The sequence below is a fragment of the Prenolepis imparis genome, unplaced genomic scaffold (assembly GCF_030444845.1).
Source record: "Prenolepis imparis isolate NDT839.2.m4 unplaced genomic scaffold, iyPreImpa1.0 SCAF_16, whole genome shotgun sequence".
Classification (NCBI taxonomy): Eukaryota; Metazoa; Arthropoda; class Insecta; order Hymenoptera; family Formicidae; genus Prenolepis; species Prenolepis imparis.
The window spans coordinates 1,991,728-2,015,486 of NW_028141174.1; the positions used below are offsets into that span (position 1 = coordinate 1,991,728).

The 23,759-nt window shown below is 42.2% G+C and overlaps 3 protein-coding genes across 3 annotated transcripts; all 3 read left to right on the forward strand.

The window, feature by feature from the left end:
* The first annotated feature begins 12,034 nt into the window (after positions 1-12,034).
* On the forward strand, positions 12,035-12,700 carry LOC145946409 (uncharacterized). The gene has a single exon (XM_083056032.1). It carries the CDS (start codon positions 12,035-12,037, stop codon positions 12,698-12,700), a length of 666 nt encoding a protein of 221 aa, XP_082912158.1.
* A 1,199-nt stretch (positions 12,701-13,899) lies between these two features.
* On the forward strand, positions 13,900-15,672 carry LOC145946410 (uncharacterized). The gene has a single exon (XM_083056033.1). It carries the CDS (start codon positions 13,900-13,902, stop codon positions 15,670-15,672), a length of 1,773 nt encoding a protein of 590 aa, XP_082912159.1.
* A 2,524-nt stretch (positions 15,673-18,196) lies between these two features.
* Positions 18,197-20,390, forward strand: LOC145946411 (uncharacterized). The gene is made up of 2 exons (XM_083056034.1): positions 18,197-18,872; positions 18,934-20,390. The coding sequence occupies exons 1-2, from the start codon at positions 18,197-18,199 to the stop codon at positions 20,388-20,390; spliced, it is 2,133 nt and encodes a 710-aa protein (XP_082912160.1).
* The last annotated feature ends 3,369 nt before the right edge of the window (positions 20,391-23,759 follow it).

Sequence of the window (23,759 nt, forward strand, 5' to 3'; positions counted from 1 at the left end):
TTTGTCGCAAAAGATCACACACGAACAAAAAGTAAATAAGTAAAAAGAAAATTGTGAATATAGAAATTCAGAGGGATTTAAAATTGTTTGTAATTGGTGCTTACCTTATGATCGTAAAAAAAAAGAAACTTACGCTATCGTTGTATATATGAATACGACCCTTATAACCTTACGACTCTGTTTATGTTCGTAATATGTGCTGAAATCCGTCGTGTTAATTATTGAGAATCCTTCAGCCGTCGTAAATCAATGCGTCCCTTCATGAAAATTCCACAGACTCGTATTCCAGCCTTCAGTCCTTGGAAGGTCCCGACAATGTTCACTGCGCGTGAGATTTGTCGCCGTGATACAAGGGGGAGAGGGGAATCCTGTGTGAGAGAGGCAGCAAATCTTGCGAGAGAGAGGCGGCAATTCTTGCGAGAGAGAGAGGCGACAATTCTCGTGAGAGAGAGAGGCGACAATTCTCGCGAGAGAGAGGCGGCAATTCTTGCGATGGAGAGGCCGTGAGTCTCGCATATAATTGATAGTGTGCCGTTGATGACCGCCAAATATTCCCTCTTATCGGGTCGCCATATTGCTACGTCGCAGCTAACACGTTGCAATTTCTTGAACACGTTGTAAATCTTAAAATTTACTCTTACTTGTCTATTTGCAGTGCTTATCCGGCTCGAAGGACCATATGTTAGAGCATGCACTACTGTGCCGTGGACTGATATAATGCCGTTACTGCGTAATGAATGAGACAAATAATCCGTGAATATGCGTTCTTTATTCTCACGTGTACATTAACTAACTAGACAGACTCTTGTCATGATGCGGAAGTAAAAAAATGCGCTCACACGCCATCTGTACGCGCGAAGCACGCACGTAGGCCATCTAGAGGACGCGCGTATAGGCATGAAGCCCGAGTATTAACAGAGACCAAACGGCATTTTTAAGAATTGATAGTGACCATGTGGCGTTGAAAATGCTGTCTTGTGAGCATCGGCTGGATCCATTGGTATTTGATGAAATCCACTGGCGAGATCGAGTACCGAAAAATATTTCGCTCCACCAAGTTGATCCAATATGTCGTAGATATTTAGTAGAGGGTAAGCATCTCCTAAAGATTTTTTGTTTACTTTTCTATAGTCAATAACCATGCGCCACTTTTTGTTTCCCATTGAATCTGATTTTTTTGGAACAACCCATACAGGTGAATTATACGGCGATGTCGATGGTTCCACAATCTTCTTCTGGAGAAGTTCATCTACTTATTTAGTTATTTCTTGACGATGTATCGGAGGAAATCGATACTGCTTCGTGTGTATCGGCACTCCGTAGCTGGTAATTATTTTATGTTTTATCGCGGTTGTTTCTCCCAAGTACTCGTCTGATAAGTAGAATCTATCGCTATTTTCTTTTACTAATGTAATGATATAATTTTTCTCTATAGCATTATGATGGTCGAGTCGTAATAATTGTAAGATTTTGTCTATTCTTTTGATATTACAATTTTCACCGGGATCTAAATTGTGTTTCGTGATTACAGTTTTTTTATCATGTAGATTATTACAATACTCGTTAGCCTTGATTGGTTTTATAATTTGTTCGTCATATGTATCGTTACTAAATAGCGGTTCGCTGAAATTATTAATATTATTATTATTATCGTTACTGTCATTTTGCAAAATTTCTTGATAATTACATGCATTGATATATTTATTTTTATTTTTATTTACTAAGATATTATCACCCTTTTTGCTGGCGGTAATATTTGTTTGATGTTGATTAATTTTCGATTCGTTTTCGACGATCGTTTCTGAAAAGGTTTGCAAATTCTCATTAATTATATTAGACTGATTTCCTTTTTTGTTTGCAGCCACATATGAAAAGGAATAGTTCGCGATTGCGAGTAGAGGGAGAGAGTGAAAAGAATAATTAATAAGAGAAGGAATGCCTGGATTCATCAGGTCATCACCTTGAAAAAGAGTTTGCACCAGAGCGAGTACGTCGGCGTCGTCTGCTGGCGTGATAGGGGGTGCCTTTTGCGGCGATAATTTGTGAAGAAATAGTAAGAATAGAGGAAGATTTGTTTGCATGTGTGGAGACAATTGTTGATTTGGAAATCATTTTTGTTTCAGGAGAGGATACGAGGAGTGGAGAGGTATTTTTGGGATGTGGATCTGAATCGACGACGCACCTTAATGCGGCAAAAGAAAAGCAGTGCTCCTGCCCGTGAAGATGCTGATCTAAATCAGCGGCTCGCGTTTGCGCGCCAAAAGGAGTAAGGTTACAATTGCATTTATTATTTAGTGTTTGGTTTTTGGTGCGTGATTGTTTAGAATTATTTTTATAGTTATTTTTATAATTGTTTTTAGGTCGATTGGACATGGTTTGCGTATTTGTAGCGGATTCAGCGTATTTGTGTGCAGTCTCTGCTACGGATTGAAATAAATTCTCTGAATTTTTATTATTATCATTATTATTATTATTATTATTATTATTATTATTATTATTATTAGGCGGATTTTTTTAGATTTCCGCAATTTCTAAAATTGTAATTGTTGGTATGAAAAATTTAATTGGATCATCTAGAGTATTGATGACTCTAATGTATGCTTTATACAGATTACAACCGATTCTCCGGCATAAACTCCATCACGATTTATTTTTAGTCGAGGGATGTAACCAGTTTTGATCTCTGAGTTCGAAATACGAATTGTAACTCTTGAATTTGTACGCGGAGGTACAATTACTGATTCTTTATTCTTAAATTCAAAAGAGCAATTGTGCCATGTAATTGATTACCGTAATTTATACATGCATTATGTTCTGCAAAAAAATGTTGATTCTAGAATTCCTTGTGTTATTATAGGAAATTCATCGGGTATAACGTGGAACGTCACCGATGCGTAAGAGATATGTGCTACTATGGAGCCTAAAGTATTGACAACATTTTCAGTGATACCGTTGAATTATATCTTTATTATTGATATAAACTTCTGGGTTAATACACCCTTTTTTTATTATATTAGACTGTGCTCCTGTGTCGAGTATAAAGGCAAAGAGTCCTCTAAAGGATGGAGATTCGAGTTCGACAGCGGGTACTGTTTCGTCGTCTCCCCTGAGGATATGGAGGGACCTGGGTTGCTCTCCATGTAATGCGTTGACAGGGCTTTGCCAAGGTCTCGGAGTGCCCTGTTGTCCGAAACCTCTGAGCGGTTTCCCGTATTTCGCGGAGGTGCGTTATAATGATCATTATTATTGTTGTAATTATTATAATTATTATTATTTCTATGATTACACTGGTCAACACTAATTTTGTCACAAAAGGAATGACAGGTGATTTCGATAGGATTTTTCCCGTAGATTACAAATCTGAAACCTAAAATGTTCCATCATGTCACGTTTTTGAAAAAAACGTGGTCAAAGTGTCAAAAGAACTCGTTTTTGACACTTTTTGAACCTCTGTCACAAAGAAACGGCACGTGATAGAATACTTTTTGTGGGCTCAAATTAAAGCTTGAACCTTAAACTTTAATATTATAAAGCAAAAAACATGTGACAATACTGTGAAGTTATGTAGCACAGGTTTTTTTGACTGGGCGCACACCAATTTTGATCTCGTAAGTAAGTAGAGTCCTAGTATGCTGGCTGACTACTGTTAGCTGACATTACCTTATTTTCCCCTTAAAATAATGCAATTTTTATTTGAAACATTTTTTTCTAGAAACAATATTTTTGGAAATAAAAATTTGTAACGTTTTATTTCGAACACCCGGTATATATTAAAAAGTATTAATATGTAGGATCGGAATTATTTTAAATTATAATATATCGCGTGAATAATTTTTCTTTAGAAAACGAATCGATAATAAAAGTATTTGTTTCGACCGTTATATTTACTCGAGACAAACTATTATGATAAGGACGCAAACAAAACAGTGTAAGTCGACTCGGATTGTTTCGTGAGACAGCTAAGTAAAAACAATATCTCCGATTATCTTGACGAGGTCGTAAGATAAAGTAATAACCGAAAATCCAAGAATTATCTAGAAGTCTAAGCGAAATAAATAAATACAGCCGATTAACTGTCGGAAGGGACAGTCCTCGCTCGAATTTAATACCGTTGATTGCCAAATTCTATTGTATCTTGAGCCAAATATATTCTATCTTATTTTTCACTGAGGGACTTAGAACAATTTCTTTACTGCCGTTCATGTGATCCTACAATTTTGGGGGGCTCGTCCGGGATATGACGTGAGTTGACGCTGCGAAGGGCAGTGAACGGCTGCGACGCGAAATCGATAATTGATAATTGTTCAACAAGTATTGATTTTTCGCGATTGTTGTGAAAATTGGCTGACGAGAGAGAATGGCAAGCACCGAGAAAGACGCAAACAATTTCACCGTCAACGAACTTAAAACGATACTGCGAGAGAAGGGCCTGGCGACTACTGGCGCGAAAAATGAATTAATAGGCAGACTTTTTGAGAGAGATCCAGCGGGAGGATGGATGTCGCGGGTGCCGAGTGAGGAGGAGGAGAGACAGGAGGAGAGTAACGAGGAAGTAGACGAACCGAGCGTGATCGACACTGAGGTCGAATATCTGCGACGAGAAATGGAGCTGTGTCGGAGAGATAATTAATTGATGGAGCGCGAGCTGCAGTTAATGCGGCGAGAGAATGACTTATTAAGACGCACCCAAAATGCAAATATTGACGGAGGCGAGTCGAGAAATGAAACGATAGCAAGGAGTCCGACGACCTCCCATGAAATAGGCGCAACCAACATCAACGCCATTGCGGGTCTATTAGGATATTTCGAGGGCGACGGCAGCACGTTTGAGTCCTGGATGAAGCGTGTGGGATCCCTGAGAAGTGCATATAATCTGACAGACGATCTAACGAGAATTTTGATCGGAGCACGCCTGAAAGGCAAGGCGCAAGAATGGTTTCATTCCAATTCGACGTACACCGAGATCGCTGTTGACGAGCTGTTACTCGAGTTGAAGAATATGTTCTTCCACGAGCCGGGAAGAGTGCATATGAGGAAGCAGTTCGAGCAGCGTGTCTGGCGAAGGGATGAGACGTTCAACGAATACTTGCATCACAAAGTAATTCTCGGAAACCGAATTAAAATTGAGGAAGACGAAATGGTCGAATATGTTATTGAGGGAATTCCGGATCCAGTATTACGAGACCAGGCACGAGTGCAGCGGCTGCGAACGAGGAGGGCGTTACTTGAGGCGTTCGAGAGAGTGTCGCTGCGAGGGAGAGAGCAGCCGGGAGCCCGTGGAAGCACGGAAGAGCGGCGCGCCCAGGGACGTCCCGAGAGAGAGGACTCAGTGGCGACAAAGAGTGTGACGCGGTGCCATAATTGCGGGGCGCAGGGACATCGTGCAGCGAACTGTCCTTCTAAAGCAAAAGGTACACGATGCTTCGAATGTAAAGAATTTGGCCATATTGCGGCGAATTGCGAGAAAAAGAAAATTAAAATTAATGAAGTTAAAAGTGCGTGTGATATCGCGAAAACGGAGCGTAAATATCTTAAAGACGTAAAAATCGATAACGAGAATTTAGTCGCGTTAATTGATACGGGCAGCGATTTGTCATTAATTCGCGAGGATCAATATTTAAATATAGTCATCGAATTTGACCCATCGAGAAATTGTGTTTCGCGGTATAGGCGCACAAAACTTTAAAACTAAGGGAAAATTCGACATTGAAATTAAAATTGATGACGACTATTTCTTAACAAGCCTATCGGTAGTGCCGAACGAATTGCTGCAATATGACTTGATTTTAGGAACCGATTTAATAAACAAAATTAATTTATATGTCGAAGAAGGGAAAATTACGGTGCGAAAACCTAGTGCGGAGATCCGAGCGGCGAACAGACTCCCTGAAATTTTTAAAATTGAATTAACGAGCGAGTCTAGCGATGTCGATTTATCTCATTTGACGAGCGAGCATGAAAATAATGTAAGTGACATAATTAATAAATATAATCCCACCCAAAAATGCGAGACCGAATATAAAATGACTATTGTACTTCGCGACGATGAACCGGTTTATCAAAGGCCGAGGCGTTTGTCTCCGTCGGAGAAAGAAAAAGTTAGCGCACATGTAAACGAATGGTTGACCGCGGGTATTATTCAACCTTCGCTTTCAGACTACGCGAGTCCAGTAGTCCTAGTAAAAAAAAGACGGGAGAAACGAGATTGTGTGTCGATTATCGGCAATTGAATAAAAAAATAATTAAAGATCGATACCCACTCCCATTAATTGATGATCAATTAGATACGTTGCAGGGGGCGTCGGTATTCAGTACAATCGATTTAAGAAACGGATTCTTTCACGTGCCGGTAGAAAAAGAGAGTAGGAAGTACACCTCCTTCGTAGTTCCGGATGGACAATACGAGTTTCTCTACGCGCCTTTCGGTTTATGCAATTCTCCGGCAGTATTCCGGAGATTCATAAACCAGATCTTTCGAGAACTGATTAGGGACGGCGTGGTTTTAACCTACGTGGATGACATAATTGTCCCGTCTGCGAATTTTGAAGCCGCGCTATCGGGCCTTGAGAAGGTTTTGTGCGTTGCTGAGAGATTCGGGTTAGATATCAATTGGAGGAAATGTAAATTTTTGCAAACTAGAGTTGAGTTTTTGGGCCTAATTATTGAAAATGGTTCGACGCGCCCAACCGAACATAAGACGGAAGCCGTGATGAAATTCCCGCAGCCGAAAACGATAAAACAAATACAGAGTTTTTTGGGACTGACCGGATACTTCCGGAAATTTATTAAAAATTATGCGCTAATAACCAGACCTTTGAGCAATTTGTTAAAATTGAATGTGAAATTTGAGTTCGGCGCGAAAGAAAAAGAAGCCTTTGATAAATTGAAATTTATAGGGGTGAAAAGTGGCCCCGCATACTCAGTAACTGGCTGGTATGCGGAAGGTCCCGGGTTCGAATCTTATTCGAACCAACACACCCCATATGCCTGCTTGGAACTGGTGGAAGAAAAAGGAGATACGGAGTCGATGAGGAGAGGGGGAGCAGGATGAGCTAAGGGAGTGGAGGAAGGAGGAAGAAGGAGAAGGGAGGTCGGACGAGTGACGAGGGAGGATAGGAGAGGAATCGGGATAGAGGTGTTCAGGAGGATGATGGAAGGAGGAAAAGGGAGGATGCAAGGAGTATGGAGGAAAGGGAAAAGAGGCGGAAGACGGTTAATGTGTATTGATTACTGTTACTGTAATGGATAAGTGGTATATGTATGATATGGTAAAGAGAAGGGGAGATTGTAAGAGGTTTGGGAACGCTCCTCGGAAAAAAGCGCCTTGTAATCCTCAATTGAGGCAGCAATAAAATTATAAAAAAAAAAAAATTGAAATTTATATTGAGCGAAAAACCGCTGTTGAGATTGTATAAGCAAAAAGCGGAAACGGAATTACACACCGACGCATCGATGTACGGTTTCGGCGCTATATTGTTCCAGAAGTGCGATAACGATGGTGCTTTGCACCCGATATACTATGCGAGCGGAAAAACTACGGACGCCGAGGCGAAATATACAAGTTACCAGTTAGAAACTCTAGCAATAATAAAGGCTCTGCGAAAATTTAGAGTCTATTTGTTGGGGATTAATTTTAAAATTGTGACAGATTGTCAAGCATTTGCGTTAACAATGAACAAAAAAGATGTGTGCGTCTGTGCGTTCGCGTCGCTAGATGGGCTTTACTATTAGAAGAATTCAGTTACACTATTGTACATCGTCCGGGTAAGAATATGATTCACGTGGATACCTTGAGTCGAAACCCGTTACCTCATAGTATGTTAATAAGTGAATCAGAAGAGAGTATTGTTGCGAGAGTTCGGAGGGCCCAGCGAGAGGACGTAAAGGACCCCGCACAAATCTTATGGAAAATGGGTCCCAGTCGAATTGGCTGAAATTTTAGTAGTATAATGTAGTTCATTGCATCCTGATGAAAAGTGTCCATGGGCACAAGGTCGAAAAATGGACAGTTTTCGAGTTATAGAGCGTCAAAGATCGGAAAAATGGGTTTATTTGCTCTTGGTAGTTTTTTTTTTTTTTTTTTCTTTTTTTGTTTGATTATTTGATTGATTCAGACGATTGATTGAGGAGAGAGAGAGATAAGAGAAAATTATTTGATTAATGTTAACTAATGGTTTACCTTTTATTATGAAAGATATAAACATCTTAGAATTCAATCGATTAAAACGGAATTTAAACATCTTAGAATTCAATCGATTAAAACGGAATTTTGCATATCTCTATCCACGCACGCACGCACACACGCACGCCAAAACACACTACCATAACACTATCATGACCGTACGCATTAAGACTACCAAGAGCAGATGAACCCATTTTTCCGATCTTTGACGCTCTATAACTCGAAAACTGTCCATTTTTCGACCTTATGCCCATGGACACTTTTCATCAGGATGCAATGAACTACATTATACTAAAATTTCAGCCAATTCGACTGGGACCTATTTTTCATAAGATTTGTGCGGGGTCCTTTGCGAGATATTTACACATTAGCTAATAAAGGAGAGAGAGACGGTTATGTAGTGAGAGGCGGACTGTTGTATAAAGAAAACGAGGGCGACCTACAAGTAATTGTCCCGAAATGTTTACAAGCGCAGGTAGCTCGACACGCGCATGAAAACGGTCACTTTGAGGCTGAAAAAACCGAAGCGTTGATTAAGCGAAATTATTGGTTCCCCAACATGCGTAAAATCGTCAAAACTATAATTCAGAATTGCGTAAATTGTATTTTAGCAAACAAAAAGACAGGTAAATTAGATGGGTATCTAAATCCGATATCTAAAGGTCATGTACCTCTTGAAACATATCATATCGACTACCTAGGACCGCTTCCTTCGACGAAAAAAAGATATCACCACATTTTCGTTGTCGTAGATGCATTCTCTAAATTCGTATGGCTTTTCGGAACGCGATCGACTAATACAGCGGAAGTAATAGATAAGCTTGATAAATTGGCGGTTAATTTCGGAAACCCGAGAAGAATCATTTCGGATCGAGGAACGGCCTTCACTTCGAATGAATTTCATGAGTATTGTCGAAAAAAAAATATCGAACACATATTAATTACGACAGGCGTTCCTCGGGCGAGCGGGCAAGTAGAAAGAATAAATCGAACATTGATACCGGTATTGACAAAATTGACCGCTCCTAAATCAGACGAATGGTACAAACATTTGAGTCAAACTCAGCAATATTTAAACGCGGTATCGAGTCGAAGCACGGGTAAAACTCCATTTCAAGTAATGTTCGGTACGCATATGAGAGATAATCCGCAATTGAGAGAATTAATTGAAGAGGAAATGGAAGCGATGTTCAGTATTGGTCGAGATGAGTTAAGAGAGCAGGCGCGAAAACGTATAATGCGCACACAAGACGAGAATAGGCGAAATTATAATAAGCGCCGTAAAAAAGCGAAGCAGTATCGCGAGGACGATTTGGTAGTTATTAAGAGAACACAGGCCGGACCAGGTTTAAAATGCGCCGCTAAATTTTTAGGACCATATCAGATAGTTAACATTTTGCGCAACGATAGATATGTCGTTAGAAAAATCGGCGACCACGAAGGACCGATCGAAACTTCAACAGCCGCCGACCACATAAAACCATGGCTAGGAAACGACTCTTGCGATGACGATAATAATCATGACGAAATCTGAGGACAGATTTAATTGTCAAAACGGCCGAATGTAGGATCGGAATTATTTTAAATTATAATATTATATCGCGTGAATAATTTTTCTTTAGAAAGCGAATCGATAATAAAAGTATTTGTCTCGACCGTTATATTTACTCGAGACAAACTCGGTATTATGATAAGGACGCAAACAAAACAGTGTAACAAAGTAAAAGATTCAAACGCCAGTACTTATAAAACAAGGTTAAAGAAATTTTTAAACGACCAACTGGCTAGTGATAATGCGTTTATTTATCGTTACGTTTCGACCCTATATCGGATCCTCTTCAGACTTACAATCTGCAATTTCTATAGATATAATGTGTCAGTATGTGAAATGACCGTACGTGAGTGGAAATTCCGTCATCATTTTACACAGTGACTAGAAAAGTCTAACGTAAGCTGGTGTAAAATAGTGTAAGTCGACTCGGATTGTTTCGTGAGACAGCTAAGTGAAAACAATATCTCCGATTACCTTGACGAGGTCGTAAGACAAAGTAATAACCGAAAATCCAAGAATTATCTAGAAGTCTAAGCGAAATAAATAAATACAGCCGATTAACTGTCGGAAGGGACAGTCCTCGCTCGAATTTAATACCGTTGACATTGCCAAATTCTATTGTATCTTGAGCCAAATATATTCTATCTTATTTTTCACTGAGGGACTTAGAACAATTTCTTTACTGCCGTTCATGTGATCCTACAAATATAACGAGCTAATTAAATTATAAAAATTAGAATAGCAATATGTTATAATACATTTGCCTCGATTATTATTTTTTAACAGAAATCAGCTGATTAAAACGTTAATTTGTTAATTAAATTTAAAAATAATAGTATGTAATAAAAATTATAAAATAAAAATATGCTTTAAATAAAATATTATAGTACTTTAAACTTGATTAATATTTTTTGACAGTTATCAGCTAATTTCTGTCAAAAAATATTATTCGAATTTATAGTATTATAACCCCCCCGATGGGTTCCCACCTTGACGAAGTCCCTCGACTGATGGGGGGGAGGGGTCCGAGGTGGAAGGATATCACCCGCTCAGGGGTGTGACCGACCGCAGCCTCGGGCCCCCCTCGCTCGTCCAGTCGTAGGGACGGGTGGAGGAGCTTGAGGGGGCACGCGGGAGCCGCTCGTTCAGGAGATGGCAATCGTGTGCATCGGACAAAGCGGAACCCCCCAAGCAAAGGTGTGTGCAACCGTGCCGAGGGCTGCGTGGTGTAAGGGGAGTTACGTTGCTAACGGTGCCTCTCGGATACCGGGCGACCTCCGAGAGTATCGAGCCAAGCCCTGGGCATCGCGGCTCTGCCCGGGTGAAACCGCGCGACCGCAGTACTCGTGGGAACAAAATGAACATTGAAAATAAAACACACTTTTCGGAAGTCCTACAGGGCGTGGCCACCTTAGGTGACGAACGACCTGAAGGAGAATGCCCGGGCAGTTCGGGGGCGGAGCCAACTAAGGCCCAGCCACCAAACGTTCGGGTTCGGTATAGCGGAGCGGCAACGCTATAAAAAACAAAAGCAGATGGAGGCGAAGGGGGAAGCTGCAAGGCCTACTCCAGAACCGACACCTGCTTTAACAGTTACTCCAAGGACGGGGGAGCGAGCTACTACTGGGGCGGTAAAACAACTCAGGTCAGAGCATAGCACACCCAGTCCTTCCAGTAACACTCAGTTGGGCAAAAGGCCGAAAGTCGTAACTGACCAAAGGACTTTTGGTCTCATCAGGGTTGCCTTGGTTCCCATGGCATACCCGGATAGAAGACTGGAAAAAGACGAGGCATCGCTTCTGAAAGAAATGGTGAGAAAGCGTATCCTTTGCCTAGCAAAGGGTACCAAAGCGCCTACTTTCAGAGGCACCTCGGATAGGGACGGGGCAGTTGTCTTCAACTGCACCGATAAAGAGACTGAGGGGTGGCTTAGAAGCCTAACCTCAGAAGTTAAGTTAAATGGGATCGAACTGCGTGCACTGCGGGTCGATGAGCTCCCTAGGAGACATCGAATCGTAGTGCACGTAGAGGATCCCACGATACCTGTCAAGGAAGCGCTGGAGCTACTTGACAGGCAAAACGAAGGCATCCAGTCATCGGACTGGGTGATAGTAGGGCGAGAGTAGGGACGCCACGAGCACCCACTTCGCTGCCCTTGTGGGGGATGGGGCGTTGAGGGCGCTAAGAGCTCTCAATTTTAAACCCTACTGCGGACTCGGGCAGGCGACGGTTAGGTTGCCTGCTGGAGACAGCGGTAAGGAAAGCGCAAAGGAAAAAGCACCGGGCCCGTCAGAATAAATATGGCGGACCGTGTTTACTTTACGCAGATTAACTTGCATCACAGCAAAAGCGCCTCGGCTGTACTAGCCAGGTGCGCAGCTGTGATGCACACAAGTAGATATATATTTTTAATACAGGAACCATGGATTATCAAGGGACATATCAGAGGACTTGGTAGCTGTGGAAAATTATTCTGGGCAGGTAACACGGACCGACCGAGAGCCTGCATCATGGTGAAAGGACTAGACGTCTGTCTACTGCCACAATTCAGCGATGGTGACCTAGTCGCCATCAGACTGAAGATAAAGCTGACTAGTAGGGGAGTCAGGGATCTGATAATAGGGTCAGTATACATGCCCTATGATTTGGATAACTTACTCCCCCATGAAAATGTAATCAAACTCACGACCTATGCGAAGCAGAAGGGGCTGGAGATACTCCTGGGCTGCGATGCCAACTCACACCACTTGGTGTGGGGAAGCACCGATATAAATCCCAGGGGAGAAAGCCTATTCAACTTTGTGGTAGGTACAGAGTTGCACATCCTCAACAGAGGAACAGAACCTACCTTCCTGGACTCTAGAAGACAGGAAGTGATAGACATAACCATATGCTCTGGTGGAGTACTGGATCTGGTGAGGGGATGGAGGGTCTCTGATGAGCCCTCAGGATCAGACCACAGATAGATCCGCTTCACCATGGAGCGGACACAAAGCCAAGGGATATGGAAGAGAAATCCCAAGAAAACGAATTGGAGGGGGTTCGAGGAAGATCTTGAGAGTCGACTCAAGGATACTCCCAATTCCACCAAATTCCACACCAAAGAAAATTTGGAAATGGCGGCGGACTATCTGAATGATCCCATCAAATACTCTTATGAGATGAACTGCCCATTAGAGACGAAAGATCCTACAGCCAGAACACCATGGTGGAACAAGGAGCTAGCTAAGCTCAGGACTGAGGGGAGAAGACTCTTTAACAGGGCTAGAAATGTAAATACACCGAGATCCTGGGAGGAGTACAGGAAATCTCAAAGAATCTACAAAAGAGCGATAGTAAAAGCTAAAAGGAAAGGAGAAGTTTTTGCTCAAGTATCGAGAGTGCTTCTGAAGCATCTAGACTGAGCAAAATACTCTGTAAAGAAAACCAATCACAATGGAGCTGCCTTAAGCTTCCCAGTGGAGAGTATACAGAAACTGCGGAGGAAACCCTACAGCATCTTATGGAAATTCATTTTCCGGGCTTTAGGGGAGACTCCACAGTCAATGACAAGCAGAGACCCATGACCGTTCATAAACCGAGAGCATGGAGACTGGCAGCCAAAGTGGTATACCCGCAAGCAGTGGAATGGGCTGTCGGCTCCTTTGAGCCTTTAAAGGCTCCAGGACCTGACGGCATATACCCAATCCTACTGCAGAAAGGGCTCAGCAACCTGCTAGGCCCACTGACGAAAATCTATAGGGCAAGCATTGCCCTTAGATACGTCCCTCAAAAGTGGAGAGAGACTAAAGTGGTCTTTATACCAAAACCTGGCAAGAATGGTCATGTCAGAGCCAAAGATTATAGACCAATAAGCCTTGTCCTTCGTACTGAAGACCTTAGAGAGGCTGGTGGACAGATTCCTCAAGTCCAACCCTCTAATACACCATCCTCTAGCTAGCGCCCAATATGCTTACAGGGAGGGCAGGTCTACCGAGACCGCCCTACACCACCTGACAGGCAAAATTGAAGGGCAGCTAGAGGCAAAAGGCTATGCTATCGGAATTTTCCTGGACATTGAGGGACCTTTTGATAGCACCTCACATGCAGTTATCAGGGAAGCACTGATCAGACATGGAGTTCAAGAACCGCTGGTGGACTGGATAGAAGATATGCTAGCGGACAGATGCCTGTTGAGTGCCAAGACATCTCCGTCAGAGGAAAACCAACAAGAGGCTGCCCACAGGGAGGAGTCCTATCTCCGCTGCTGTGGTGCCTGGTGATAGACGACCTACTAAAGGAATTACAGAGGAAAGGTTTCTCGACCTTTGGTTATGCTGATGACGTGGCCATCGTGGTAAGAGGATCATTTCTAAATACATTAAGGGACCAAGCAAAGGATACCTTAAGAATTGTGCAAAACTGGTGTGAGAACAGAGGTCTATCGGTAAATCCGAGCAAGACAAACATCATGGTCTTCACCAGAAAATATAAACCGGAACCTATAGAGCCGTTAAAACTCTGGGGGAAGGAAATACCTTTTACAGACTCAGTAAAATACCTGGGGTTAATACTAGATCCCAAGCTTAGCTGGGGAAAACATTTAACAGAACGAAGAAAAAAGTTCTACGCATCCATGTGGATGTGCAGAAAAGCAATGAGCAAGTCGTGGGGCATCAGCGCTAGTGCAGCAATGTGGCTGTATGGGGCGGTTCTGCTGCCGCGACTGCTCTATGCATCAGTTGTCTGGTGGACGAGAACAAGCAAGAGGGAGGCAGAGAAACTGCTGAGAAGCCTGCAAGGTAGCTACCTAAGGGCTGCAGTAGGGGCCATGAGAACCACACCCACAGAGGCGCTTGAAATAGCCCTCAATGTTACGCCACTAGACCTGGCCGTAGTCAAAACAGCCAACACCACGGCATACCGCCTAAAATGTCAGGGTGAATGGAGAGACACTGGACTAGGACACACTAGGCTGGGTCTACTCCGAAAGAAACCTATCGAGGGCAAACAAGACAGAATAACAAGGAAATACCAGCTGGTAAAACATTTTAAATTATGGATATCAGAAAGAAACGAATGGCTGAATCCGGGGGGAATCACGAACACAAATGTGGACCGGTGGTTCACGGACGGATCAGGCATAAACAACTGCTTCGGAGCGGGAGTATATGGACCTAGGGAAAACTATAGGGAAAGCATTCCTATGGGAGGCGACTGTACGGTCTTTATGGCCGAGATGCTTGCCATCCTCAGGTGCACCGAACACATCCTAGCTAAAGGAACAAAACGCAGAAAAATATATATCTGCTCGGATAGCCGGGCAGCTCTTTTGGCGTTGGCAAAGACAACCACTGAATCACACTTGGTTTGGGACTGCATGCTAGCGCTGGAGGAGCTGAGCGGATCAAATAAGGTAACTCTAGTCTGGGTACCTGGGCACCAAGGTATACCAGGGAACGAAATAGCAGACTCTCTGGCTAGGGAAGGGACCAGTAAGGCACCAACTAGTCAGGAGGTAGGATTACCTTTCGCGGTGGGCAAAAACTCCATCAGGGAAAGCATAAACAAACAGCATAAGGCCAGGTGGGAGAAGTTGGAAACCTGCCGCCAGGCCAAGTTCCTGATAAAAGACATCAGTGGTGTCATGACCAAAGAACTACTTGCACTGAATAGGCAGAGACTGAGGGTGGGGATAGGACTACTTACAGGACACTCCCCAATACTTAAAGCTCACCTATTCAACATCAGACTTGCAGATAGGAAGGAGTGTCGACTATGTGGGGAGGAGAAAGAGGACAGCATACATATACTGTGCCAATGCCCGGCTCTTGCTCGCAAGAGGTTTACGACCTGGGGGCAAGGTTTTCTTAAATCCCAAGACTTAAGCGAAACAAGGGTGACGGAACTCATAAGCCTAGTGGAAAATTCTAGGCTGAGATCCCAACACCCAGTTTGAAAAAGAGTGAGGAGACACAATGGAACTCTTTTTGTTCTGAGTGCCGTCGGGGGCCGTATGGAACCACTCACTTTCCTCTACTACTACTACTACTACTATAGTATTATAACATATTATTTATAATATTATTTTAATTTTTATAACATTTTTATTTTAAAATTTAATTAGCAAATTAATGCTTTAATCAGTTAATTTCTGTCAAAAAATATTAATCATGTTTAAACAAACTTTATATAAAAATATCATTTTTTTAATATAAAATCGAAAAATGGCGCGCGCCTAGCGCGCGCTTGTGTTGTTCTAGTACGTACAAAAAGTGCGGTGTCCTTTATTATTGCAATGTTCTTCACGTAGGAAATAACAAATAATTAAAGACTGAAACAGTGAATAGATCATCAAAACAATTTTACGAAAAGGATTTACATTTTATACATTTACTACGTTTACGCGAGTGCTACTTCTGTAGAAACTTACTCAAATTATCGTAACTTACGATAATTCACTTCGCGTCATGAAGTACAGACTAGACCCCCATTTACACGAAGTGAATTATCGTAAGTTACGATAATTTAAGTTACTACAGAAGTAACATTCGCGTAAACGTAGTATAATTATATTATAAACACTTACCTGTTATAAGTTACAGATTGCAGTTCTTGCTACTATTTCACTATAATTATCGATTACGAGTGAATATCTGTCAAATGTCTTTCTGGCTCAAAGTCTCTCAGACGACTAATTCGAGATTTTTGTTTACATTGCTGAACGTGTGGATTAATTGGAGAATAATGTTGTGAATGTTTTGATGCTCAAGCGGTACGGTAGTAATTGCAATGTCATGCGGTCACGCAATGATGATAAACCTCCCAAAGCACATCTTTTAATTCAAAACATTCAATTAAAAATTAAATGTTTTATTACATTAAAATTTTAATTATTTACTCACAATCCTGCGCGACGGTGCAACTCTTAACTCTCCTTCAGTGTCCGCCTATACTCTTATCTCACTACTGCCGCTACATTAGTTGAGTTCGCTCCTTATTGCATGATTCTCTTAACCTGTAAATAACCACAAGTTCAGACTGCTATATAGAGGAAATAATTATTATATAAAGAACTTTTTTATACTTATCTAATTATAATCCAGTCTGTTAATAATTTTATCCATCTACGCGCGCCTCTCACAGGGTGTCGTACTGCTCCAATCCATTAGAGCGCCTCCGAAAGGGCGAGCGATCCTTGACATTCTCTCCTGCTCTATACCCAACTCTCGGGAAGCGCCTCTATAAGGGTGAGCCTCCGCCTATCCTCAAGGTCACGTCTCGCTCAGGGCGCAACGCACTTGCTTCTCTACCTGCAATTAATAAAAGACAACTAATTATATACTAATAAATAAAGTCAGTAAATACACACACACACACATATATATATATATATCTTACATCAATTTAGCATTATTTCTTACCACAAGCAATAACATAGTATATAAGAGGTCTCGTATTTATTACTTACACTTCCTTCCATTGCAATCATACACGCACCCATACTTCAGCGTGCGTATTAATTTTCACTCAAGAATAAATATGTCGTCCTGGCACGTCGCGTTCTCCACTGTTAAGACATCTTCATTTCATTTCTCAGTTTCGTTCTATGTAATTTAATTTGCACTTATTTTGCGACCGTCGGGCATCGGTCCTTAAACGAAACGTGTTTACTTTTTTTTTCGCGTCTCGTGCGCTATCCCGCGCCTCTTTCCGCGCGTCTTTCCGGGCCACGCACCCGTCAAATCAGCTGTTCGACACGATAATGTTCAAGCCGTCAGACCTTGACACATATATTCGAATATAAGTCAGTCAGCTGTTACCTGCTTGTCAGTAAACATCGCTCACATTTCGCTTTCCTTTCGACTGTCTGTATCGCGCGAGTTACGTCTCTGTCCTCTCGAATCGAATTCATATTCGAATAAGAATAAACGAAGTTTTTGTTCTCCAGTGCTCCTCTAATCATTTTAGTGCTTCCGCTTAATTCTTCCTCCTTACTCACAGCTAAATCTCTTAACATAAATTGGTCCTTCGAGTTGGATTAACGGAAGTTTACGACTTCACAATTTCATCGACAGCTTACAAGACTCGGCATTACGTTCACTCGCGTATTGCATTCGCAGACGCTCTCGCGCTTCATTCTTGCAAGTTCGCTCTCTCTCGTAGTGACAAAGTAAAGTGCCGTCTCTCTCAATTGCATTCGCATCTCTCAAGCGCATAATCGCCGTGTGAACGTTATAATTTTCAAAGGTGAACAAAGTGCTCGTGACCTTCTCGAAAGTTCTGCAAGATGTCAACAATCGGATCGATCGTCGAAAAACAAAATCATCTTTTCGGCATTATTGCTTGAGCCTTCGAAAACACCAAGAAGCTAGGAAAAACTCAACCGATTCAACCTTGAAGCTCGAATTCAATCTCTTGAGGCGAATTGGGACAAGTTCCAAAGCAATCATGACAAGCTTGTTGGAAGCCTCACTGACGAGATGCGTAAGCTTTCCTATTTTACGGATGAGTTATATGCCAAATGCGAAGAAGCGTACTTCGAATCAAAGTCCAGTCTCTTGATGACTCGCGAGCCATTGATCGAACACAATGACGATGCGAATGAATCCATTACGCAAAAAAAGGTGCATTCAGGCTCGTGTCGCGCGCTTCCAAAGATCAGTTTACCGAAATTCTCTGGTGATTACCATGAGTGGCCTTTGTTCCGCGATCTATTTCATTCGATGGTCGGGTCGAGCAGGGACATTTCGTGCGTCGAAAAGATGCACTATCTCAAGGCGCAGACGATCGGAGAAGCATCTCGGTATCTCGCGAACATTCCTGTGACAGCTGAGAATTTCTCGCGCGCGTGGCAAGCTCTAACTTCTCGGTACGAGAATAGACGCATCTTAGTCTCAACATATCTCGATCGCATCTTCAACTTGAAACCGTTGACACAAAAATCAAGTTCAGATCTCAAGATTCTGCTTTCAACAGTCAAGGAATCATTTGGCGCTTTACAGTCTCTCGGTGCGCCTACCGAATATTGGGACATCCTAATCGTTTACGTCGTCACTCGGCGGCTCGACGCTCAGACGTTGGAAGCCTGGGAACTCGAGCAAGGAAATTCGAACGACCTCACCACCTTCAAGCAGCTCGAACTCTTTCTTGAAGGACGTATTCGGGCGCTAGAGACAGTTCTGTCTCGCAGTTTAAAGAGATCGGTCACCGCATCAAGATCCAACGCAAAGACGAAATCAGCAGCTCGCTCATGTCGCTGTGACAAATGGATCTCAATGCACGTTCTGCAGTGCATCTCATTACATCGCGTCGTGTTCGGAGTTTGCATCGAAACCTCTAACCGAACGGCAGGCCTTCGTCCAACGTAAGAACCTGTGCTTTAACTGTCTCGGATCTCATCGGCTCAGCGAATGCCGCACTGTAAAGAGATGTCGTCTATCCAAAGGTCAGCATCACACACTTCTTCATCGCGAGGTCGCAGCTTCACCCGACGCCTCCTCTTCCACGGATACTTCGAAAGCCATCAGCGCTTCCTCGCCGAGCACAACCACCGCTACGGCTGTTCACTCGCATCACGCTGCAGTTCACTTCGAACGTCCTCAAGTTCTTCTTGCAACCGCCAGCATGACTCTGGTCGCCTCGCGAAACGAGAGCATAAAAATCCGTGCGCTACTTGATCAAGGATCGGAAGTCTCTCTCATTCAAGAGTCCTTGGTGCAACTACTTTGTCTTCCACGCGGCCGCGCGACCGTGCCGATTATCACCGTTGGCTCTCACAAGGTCGGCTCAACTCGCGGAGTAGTCTCTCTGCGACTTCGATCAAACATCGATCCATCAAACGAGGTCAACATCTCCGCGTTCGTTCTTCCTCGGGTCGCAGGCCGCATTCCGGCACAAAAGGTACTGACGTCAAATTGGAACCACCTCGTCGACTTGCCACTGGCTGATTCAGATTTCGCATTGCCCGGCGCTATCGACCTCATATTGGGCGCTGATGTATATGGGTCATTGCTTTGCGGAGCAATTAAACAAGGAGCTCCAAATGCTCCCGTCGCTCAAGAAATGGCGTTCGGCTGGATCATTTCCGGACCCGTGGGCTCTTCTGCATCAGCTTCTCATTCGACATCTCTCTCCATTCGCACGGATGATGTCAATCTTCACGAACAGCTACAGAAGTTCTGGACTCAAGAAGAGGTCTCTGCTTCACCGCATCAGAATCTCACTCCGGATGAGCTAGCTTGCGAGAGACATTTTCAGCAAACTCACTCCCGAGACAACCTCGGACGATACGTCGTTCGTTTGCCGTTTCGATCAACGCATTCGCTACTCGGAGAATCTCGATCGTTTGCTGCTCGTCTCCTCACAACCGTTCAGAGTCGGATTCATCGCCAGACGTCGTTTGGAAGGTTGTACGTCGACTTCATGACGGAGTACGAAGACTTGAATCACATGCAACGAACGTCGTTAACCAGCATCGTTCCTCCGGTTTATCTTCCGCACCATGGAGTTTTTCGCGATTCCAGCTCCACGACAAAACTGAGAGTGGTGTTCAACGGCTCATCTAAAACTTCTTCTGGCATTTCACTCAACGAATGTCTTCACGCCGGACCGAAATTGCAGCTCGACTTGGATGTCGTCCTTCTTCGCTGGCGCACCCTTTGTCTTCGCCGCTGATATCGTCAAGATGTATCGGCAGATCTTGGTCGACCAGGAGGATCGAGACTTCCAGCGCATTCTATGGAGTAAATCTTGAGAGCCTAAAGACTTTCGCTTAAATACCGTGACATACGGTCTCACTTGCGCGCCTTACCTCGCGCTTCGCGTTCTGCAACAGCTCGCCGCAGACGAAGAACACATGTTTCCACAAGCCGCCAAGATCTTACGACGGGAGGTGTATGTCGACGACATCCTTTCAGGTGCCGACACTCCGCTGAAAGCTCAACATAAAGCTCGTCAAATTTTTTTAAATGGAAATATTTAGGGTAATTCCATTTAAAAAAATCAAGTTGACCTTAAAATAACCTTGAAAACCATCTTCTACAAACATTTCTATAACATCAACTTATCTCGCCCTTGAAATAACAAACAACTTTTATTTGAAACATTTTTTTCTAAAAACAATATTTTTGGAGATAAAAATTTGCTTGCTTTATTTTGAACACCCGGTATATATATATATATAACTACCTTTATATATATTGTTACGTCCGTATTGCGATACGTCCCTGTATCCGTCTAAGATCATCGAATCTTCCGTGAGATCGAGGAACATCGCGTTGTCAAGGCGTCGCTATGGATTGTTTGTCAGCAGCTGTCTTCTGCTGAGTCCGAGTTCCGCGGCTGTCATGAGCGGACGTATTCGGTTCTCTCGGTCTAATATTTCCCAATTCCCATTTATTATATTTCTTCATATCGTTTCTATAATAAAGGTCTTTCCTTTATAAACGAGAGCACGTTTATTTCACGGTGTACGAGTGAACGGCGGTTGCGTGTCGCGGTCGATAGCGATCTTACGCGGATTCGGTCCCGCGGACCGAACAATATATACATATACCTTTAATACATTTGAATCTTCTATAAATTCGTGTTTTCTTTATTTTTATTGTAAAATATTATAATCTTAATAAACTTGTTCAGAGTATAAATAATTATTTCGAAATTTAATATTTAATAAATAATTTTTAATGTCAATATTTATTAGTTTGTTTAGAAATTCAATATTAGATTTATTTTACATTTTAAAGTGAGTTTCTCGCGAGTGCTTTACGCTGGTACAGTTAGTACCGCCATTGTACCGCGAGATGGCTCCGCGGCAAACAATCTGTGGAGTTTGTTCGTAAATGATAGAGACTTTTGTAATTTAGATATATGTATTTAAACAACTTAATAATGTCTTTACAGGACTGTAAGCAAACAAAGAATGAATATATAATATGAATTATGTTTTCAATAAATAAGAAAATCGTTGCCAATCAATATTAAATCAATAAAACAATGAATTGTATAAATGTATAATGACGGTAAATAAAACTGAATCGGTAAAATCGATAAGTGTGATTTCTTCATTAACGGTAAAGTTGCCACAGTACTCCCCTTCGAGCGACGTCTTACAACGTTGCGAAATGAATCCTTTTCTTTGAACGGGCATAAGTCCGAAGAGGCACAGTAGTTGTAGGCATAGTGGTTGCAGGCACAGTTGTTGCAGGAACAGTTGTTGAAGGAACAGCAGGAATATTGAGTGCCGTTTAAGAAGAAGAAGAAGGTGACATAGCAGAAGAATCAGGTGAATCAGCAATAACTTCTTTGGGTAAGAATGCTAGTTTAAGACGCTCAGTGGAAACATTAACAATTTTACCTGAAACTTCAATAGCAAAAAGATTATCATTAATTCTGTTAACAATAGGAAATGGTCCTGAATAAGGAGGTTGAAGAGATTTCCGAACAGCATCTTCACGAATCCATACATGTGAGCAATTATATAAATTTTTATGGACAAAAGGTGTCTTCTTATTTGATGTGAAGTAGGTCTTGATTTAATATCTCTCATATGAATTCTGTGTTTTTCAAGGAAAATTTCTGGGTCTTGCGGAAAATCTTCTTCAATAAAAAATTCTCCTGAGATCCGAAGAGTGGATCCATAAAGCATCTCTGCTGGCGAAGCGCATAAATCTTCTTTAAAGCAGGTGCGTAGTCCTAATAAGACCGTAGGTAGAACTTCAATCCAATTTCCTTTTGAATGACACATTATAGAACCTTTAAGTGTGCGATGCCATCTTTCCAGAATTCCGTTCGAGGCTGGGTGATAAGCAGAAGTCCTGATCCGCTCGCAACCAATAAGGTTGGTGAGAGCTTTGAAGATTGTTGCTTCAAATTGAGGACCTTGATCCGTGGTAATGATATGTGGAGCACCATATCTTGCTACCCAGTGTGTATAGAAGGCAGTCGCAACTGTATCGGCAGAAATTCCCATTAAAGGAATTGCCTCTGGCCATCTTGAAAATCTGTCAATCATCGTAAGACAGTATCGATAATTCTGACAAGGAGGCATAGGACCAATCAAATCTAAGTGAACGTGTTGAAAACGTTGTTCAGGTACTGTAATCTTCTGAGGCATATTCTTTGTATGTTTGCTGATCTTAGCTCGTTGACACGATAAACAAGTTCGAGATCACTCTTTAATATTTTTCCTCATGGTAAGCCATATAAATTTCTGTTGTATTAATTTGCAGGTTGCACGACCACTAGGATGTGCTAGACCATGCACAACGTCAAAAATCTTTCTTCGAAGAAGCTGAGGAATGTAAGGACGAATATTGACTGTTGAACAATCACAGAAAATTGGAGCAGTTAAACCTGTAAGTATTAATTTCTGTAGTTTAAGAGAAGAATTTGTAAGCAATGATTTTAATTCTTCGTCATCTTTTTGAAATATAGCCAAGTCTTCAAGTGAAACTATAACTGGCATAGAGACAGATTCGATCCTTGAAAATGCATCGGCAACAACATTCTCCTTACCAGAGATATATTCTAAATCAGTGGAAAATTGTGCAATAAAATCCAGTTGACGAATTTGTCTGGGAGAGGCTTTATCCAACTTCTGGCGAAAAGCATAAATCAAGGGTTTATGATCAGTACGGATAAGTAATTGACGTCCCTCGAGTAAATACCAAAAATGCTTAATGGCTAAATAAATACCAAGAAGTTCTCGATCGTAAGTGCTATAATTCTTCTGAGTATTATCTAATTTCCTGGAGAAAAATGCTATTGGTCTATCAAGACCATTTACAACTTGTTCTAGAGAGGCACCTACCGCAAAATCAGAGGCACTAATTAGAATAAGAGGAACTGTAGAAGCAGGATGTGATAAAATAGTGGCATTCAAAAGCTCATCCTTGCAATTCTTGAAAGCTGCTTCGGCTTCAGGAGTCCAGGTAACTAACTTCTTATTTTTACGTTTGCTATCCTTCAAATAGTCTGTTAAAACAGCTTGATGTGCTGCGGCATTCTTAAGACTTCTGCGATAAAAATTGATGATGCCTAAAA